This window comes from Sceloporus occidentalis, unplaced genomic scaffold (genome assembly GCF_023333645.1).
Source record: "Sceloporus occidentalis isolate IW3139 unplaced genomic scaffold, rSceOcc1.0.p SCAF_2, whole genome shotgun sequence".
NCBI lineage: Eukaryota > Metazoa > Chordata > Lepidosauria > Squamata > Phrynosomatidae > Sceloporus > Sceloporus occidentalis.
The window spans coordinates 156,811,211-156,817,210 of record NW_028316982.1 but is presented as its reverse complement, the minus strand read 5'-3'; the positions used below and the strand labels follow the sequence as shown (position 1 = coordinate 156,817,210).

Below are 6,000 nucleotides of genomic sequence, written 5' to 3'. Positions count from 1 at the left end.
AGAAATACAACAATTTTGACGTGTGTTCAGTGGAAGTATTTTACAGGAAAACAGATTTTCAAATTTAACAGACCATGGAAAGGAAGGGAAAGTGGTGGTACACTTAGACCTCACAGGAAGAGTATTTTATTGAAAATCTCTTTCTCTCTCTCATATATATATATATATATATATATATATATGGCCTTGGTGTGGGTGCATGCACATGCTGTCATCGGGGAGAATGGGGTAGGACCATCTGCAGATGCTCTAATCCACAGATGGCAAGCCCATGAAAGAGAAGAGCCAATTGTACGATTCCCTTGAATTGCATTGGCTTTCTTAGCTGTCGCATCATATTGCTGACTCATGTTCAATCTGTTGTCCACTAAGACTCCTAGACGCATCCTAGATCTGTGCCACCCATCCTATATCTGTGCATTTCATTTTTACTGCCCAAGTGCAATAGCCTACATTTCTCCCTGTTGAAATTCATTTTATTAATTCTGGACCAGCTTTCTAGTCCGTTAAGGTCATTTTGAATTCTAATCCTGTCCTCTGGGGTGTTAGCTACCCCTTCTAATTTGGTGCATGCAACAGTTCTGCAAACTCATCTTAAGCAATGCAAATTTATTTTTAAAACAGGAAAAATGCAATTTTGTTTTTATTACCTTAAAATTTTGGCACATTTAAAGATGTAGAGCTATTCTGTTCACTTTTCAATAAAGTAATGTTGAAAGCATTTGTACACATTGTAGAAAGGGCAGATCCTCTGTGACTGATAAATCAATTGCCATAGCAATACAATAGTGTTTAAGAAAGAGCCTTATTCTGTTGACATAATATTTAATAGCTACAGTTCCCCCCCCCCCCGCCTAAATTACTTGTAAATGTGGATGAACTTGTGGTGTATATAACAAAATCACAAGAAATATATTTCAGCTATCAAAAAGATTCTCATTTCAGTCATATTCACTTTATAATATTGTCATTTGCCTGGGCTCACCTTGGTTCAAACACAGGGCCTTGTAAATGTGTGCTTTCAAATTTAAACACACAAAATGTGAATTGAATTGTTCCACCACTGGTAATCAAAGTGCAGAAAAAACACTGTATATTGTGGCTACACATAAAGAAACGGGGGAAAAAAACAATTCTTTAAAACAGATGCCTTAAAGTTTGCACCTGTCCTCCCTGAAACACAAGCAACAATTCTTGTACTACTTAGTTGTTAATATTTTGACAAAACAATAATCAAAGCTTTTCAGATCTTCTCAACTTTCAGAGGACATCAGTGCCCAATACTGCACAGAGTAATTGTGTAAACTGTTCACCTTGAAAGTTAGTAGGATGTATATTTTTCATTAAGAATGAATCAAGGAAACCGCTGGACTTCCAATGATGAGACGAAATAAGGAAGCTACACATTCAGTTGGCATTTTTAATTTCTAGAAACAAAATGTGTAGAAACATTGGGAATAAAGTATGAAAGGTAAGTTCCTTGATTTTAGGCTGTTCCTTATATTGAAGGCTGTTAATACAATACAGAGGAAGTACATTTTTAAAAAAATCAGTGTAGCTATCATTTTGAGGGTCTGTCTCATACAGAAAAGGCATTTTGTTTTCCAGGGAAATACCAAATATGAAGTTACTACAAAAATGGTACTGTATTTCTGGTGCAAATCTTGGGGCAAGGAAATGTCTTTTGGCATTTGGCACTCCGAGGACAATAGTTTAATACTGGCACAAGCTAAAAAACCACACCAAAGGACAATTACAAGACATGAAACCGTCACTTGGCCGATAACAGTAAACAATCCTGCTGAGGCAAAATTACAAAAAGTTGTCCCAAAACAATTGTTTAAAAACAAAGTTAAGTTTTACTAAACTTTAAAAGGGACAAAATAAATTTAAATGTCCTATAGAAAAGCAGCAACTGCTGGAATGAAAATTTGGAGTTCAGTCATCAATAAACATGTGATTCTTCATGACTTAAAACACGGATTCGTGAGGCAGGGCTCGTGGCACTTCGGATCACTTCCATCCACCTGTGCGACAGAAAGAGAAATGAAAGTGAGTATTTAGACTAACCTGTGATGGCCCTTGGTAAAGGCAGGCTCTGGGTGCCAGAGCTGCTGAATTTCCCTGAACTCATTAATGTGTAGGGAGCAACCCATGAGTTCAGGGATGGAGGGATGTACTTCAGTGTCAGACATACTGCCTCACTCCATCTATAGATATCCACATTGGTGTGGTTGTGGAGAAAAAGCCTACCATGTGACCAGATGCCTTGTTGGCAGCCAACTACTATGGCTCAAAGTGCTCCTTTCAGATGTATAATGTGTGAAGGGTCTTATCTGGCTCTTATGTTTTGAACTAAGACAAGTCAGGAATTCCAAGGAGCTTGTCTTACAGAGGGGCACTATAGCAGTCAGGGAAGCCATCGGAGGGGCTGGGGGCAGGAAGGATACAGTGGGTCTTTATATGATAACCTTTATTACCTTCAAACCAAGAAATTCCAATAGTTAAAATCTGGCCAAAAGAATTCATGTTGACTCTTGAAGCAATATAATTACTTTATTGCATCATGTAATATGTGGTGATACTTGTATTACAGCTTGTACAGTGGACTTTTGGGGTTTGGTTCCAGGATGCCCCATGGATAACAAAATCCATCGATGTTCAAGTCCCATTAAATACAATGGATAGTAAAATGTTATCCCTTATATAAAATAGCAAAATCGAGGTTTGTTTTTTGGATTTTTTTCCTTTTAATATTTTGAAGCCATGGATGCCATGGACAAAGAATCCCTAGATACGGAGGGTCAGCTGTACTTTATAATACAGAGCAATGGCTATTCTGGCTGGTGGGCTAGTAGTCCAAAAATATACTTTTCCAAGTCCTGCATTTGAATAATTCCTTTTAACCACATTTCTGCCCACTATCCTAGAATATATAACAGAAAACAGACATACCTTTCAAACGTATATTCACTCTCTGCCCTAAAGTAGTACACATGGGATTTGAAGTGTAGTTTGAAGACATAGTCTTTATGAATGTTCTCAGATTCAGAAGGAATGGTAAGAGAATAACCAAGCAGAGGCAGGCTGGCTAAAGGATGATTGTCCTACAAACGAAAGATGAACATAGCCATGAGAAAAGCAGCAGTAACACTTCATGCAATGGTCTCTTTGCTCCACCAGTCAACCAACCGGCTTACTCATGGACTTAAACCAAAAGGTGTTCTTCACCCTACAACCAAGAAGGTTGAAGTCCTGCAGAAGGTTGTGTGATCAGCGTCATGTGGATAGATTTCAGAGAGCTCCTCGGGGCTTAAGAGTCCAAACCACTTATTGCTCTAGGAAGGGCCTAGGTGGCTGCTGGGGAAACAGAGTATCTGGATGCCACTTGAAGGACCTCTTCTTCTATACCAAATTGGCACTGTCTGGGGTATCTTCCAATGGCCATTCAAAGCTCCAATCAGCCATGGGATGGGGCTCAGATGTCTCCTTCTCCCAGCTCCTATTTAACCTAACAGCAGCTCAACTTTCATAGAAGCATCTGTAAGAAAACAGGAGCTCAGGCTGGAAACATGTTATGGATTTATGCTGGTGTAAATGTTGTCATGCAAGCAGACAGACTTCCCCAGAGGTTGCACAAGGGCGGCATCTTATTTAGGGTTGTGCAAACACTGTGATACCAACATACGCTAGAGGTTCGGAAAGAACGAGCTTTAGTGATGGTGTGGAGTTGGAGTGACTGCTATGTAATGGGAAAGCACATGGCCATACTGTTTAAATGACACTGGCAGGGTACAGACCGCCGCTTTGCGGCGGTCTGCCGCCGCCGCCAGTAGGTCCGCGGGAGAGCCGGAGCCTTCAGACGGCCCGACTCCCGTGCAGACCGAAAAAGAAGCTCCAAAATGGAGCTTCTTTTACCGTCGCGTTTGCGACGTAGCGAGGCGCCAGGGGCGCGCTCGCTATGTCACAAGTGGCGCGACGCGTACGGACGCTCAGCGTCCGATACGCAAAGATGGCGGCGCCCATGTGAAAGGGGCGCCGCCATCTTGTACGTATAGAATACGTACTAGGGTTAGGGGGGTGCGGAAGCACCGCCCCTTCCTAACCCTAGTACGTATTCTATACGTACTAAATGGCGGTATGTATCCCGCCTGTGTGAAAGCACAATCTTGTACTGTGTAGCTTTGCTTGTGTAATTTGCTCGCTGTGCAATTGGAGAGCAGAATGATGGACACTGGAATGCTGTGCTAGGTAAGACCAGTGTCTATATAGCCCAGTATGGTTATCTCTGACTAGTAGAAATGGCTTTCCAGATTTTAAGGCAGGATTCTTTTCTAGCCTGAACTGGATATCCCTGTTGTTCTGTCTTCCATCCCAGTACTAACCAGGTCATATGCTGCTTAGCTGTCAAGACTGAAACAAGTTTAGGTGTGTTCTGGGTAGTATGGTAGTAGGAATCAGAGTGCTGATATGATTATGTGTGTGCATGTACCAAGAATGTGCTCTGTCATGTTGGACATGTTGCTGACCTTCAGTAGTCTGCCACACTTGTAATAAAGCCCCTATGGAAGAAGAAATCATGTGGTGCAACTGGACAGAAATAATCAAGACTTCATTGCTAACTTTCCTCCCATCCCACTCCACTGATTAGTTGTGGGTGTCTGCTAATTTCCTCTGTTTCCTATACAGCCAATGTTCTAAGATAGTGTTAACCTGGAGTCGAAATAACCAGTGAGCCTTTCTTCTTAGGATTTTTCCCCCTCTTAATGAACCACAAAATGGGGAGGGGCTGGTTCAGTTTTTTAAAACAGGATTCCAACCTGCTATTAAATGGAGATTCAGATTGCAGACTGTTTTTTCATCAACCTCTGAAACAAGAGCTGGACTAGGGATATTAAACACGTTTTCCACTTAAATACTGCAGTGATTATGAATACTGAGGCATCTAGAGTTCCCCAAATATTGATCAATGTCTTTGGAACAAGCAACAGAATTTAATGTTAATATTTTTCTTTCCAAGAGGTTAAAGTAGTGAGCAATGGTCTCAGCTCCCTACTATCCTAATATTTGGATACAGAGCTAGTCTTTCCACAGAAGATGCTGTCCTGGTTCATTTGCTTCAGGAGGACTTTTGATTATTTTGTCGTAGCTGTTCCTGGGAGAAAAAATAATGTTAAAATTATCCTAAACCGGAGTCAGGTATCTACACAATTTGCATGGAGAACCGAAGTACCATAAATAGTAGCAGCTCTCAGGCTGTAGTTGCAGAATGCATCGTGAGAGATGTAGTCCAAAAAGCACATTTTCATCTCTTTTTGCTTACAAAAATTGTTCTCCAAATCTGTTGCTGCATCTATGGAGACCAAAATTCACGTGCTTCCATGTTCCCCCCCAATGCATCCTTGCAGACAATGAAGATGGGTTCTTGAAAGACACTCTTTTCCACAAGAGACCAGTTAGAACATAGATTTTTCTCCTGACTCCAGAAAATCATTTACCTGGTGGGATTTGTAGAAAAACATGCAGAAGTTGGTGAACACCACCCAGAGCTTCTGCCATCCATTGCTGTTTTTAAACTTTCTCAAGAGGTTTCCAGAGAGTTGGTTCTGAAAAAGTGAAAGAAATTGTGCAACAAACTAAATAAAACAGGTTCATGGAGAGCAGACAAGTCTCATATAAAAATCCATTTTTTCTGCTCTAACTGGGTGAGTTTTCTCCTACTGGAAATTTTAATATGGCTCTATCAATTTTAGAATTCTCTACTGCTTTTTATATGACGCTTGTTGTAAACAGATTCTATTAGAGAAGACATGATTTGCTGTTACTTCAGAAATGTTTACATTTGGGATAAAGAAGGGTGGGAAGGGAGAGTAACAACTTTAAATTATCCTAAACTGGAGTCAGGGGTCCACACAATGATTTTAATCTTTTACACCTTTGTAGCTATTTAAAATATAGGAGATATTGGAAGAGCTTCTTTCAGTCAATGGAGAGAGCCAA

The 6,000-nt window shown here is 40.6% G+C and overlaps 1 protein-coding gene across 7 annotated transcripts in view; it reads right to left on the bottom strand.

Annotated features, from left to right (window-relative positions):
* Positions 1-1,406: 1,406 nt before the first annotated feature.
* Positions 1,407-6,000, bottom strand: part of LOC149319171 (FERM, ARHGEF and pleckstrin domain-containing protein 1) — a 233,301-nt gene continuing 228,707 nt past the window's right edge. For 6 of the 7 annotated variants that reach the window (XM_089511190.1, XM_089511188.1, XM_089511189.1 and 3 more), the window contains exons 25-27: positions 5,499-5,606; positions 2,956-3,107; positions 1,407-2,027 (exon numbers count right to left, since the gene is read on the bottom strand). In XM_089511190.1, the coding sequence (XP_089367316.1) occupies positions 1,946-2,027; positions 2,956-3,107; positions 5,499-5,606 (342 nt within the window). In that variant the 3' untranslated portion in view covers positions 1,407-1,945. Of the gene's footprint in view, positions 2,028-2,955; positions 3,108-5,498; positions 5,607-6,000 lie in introns of those variants that run through there. The other variant, XR_016280156.1, reaches the window with a different exon arrangement.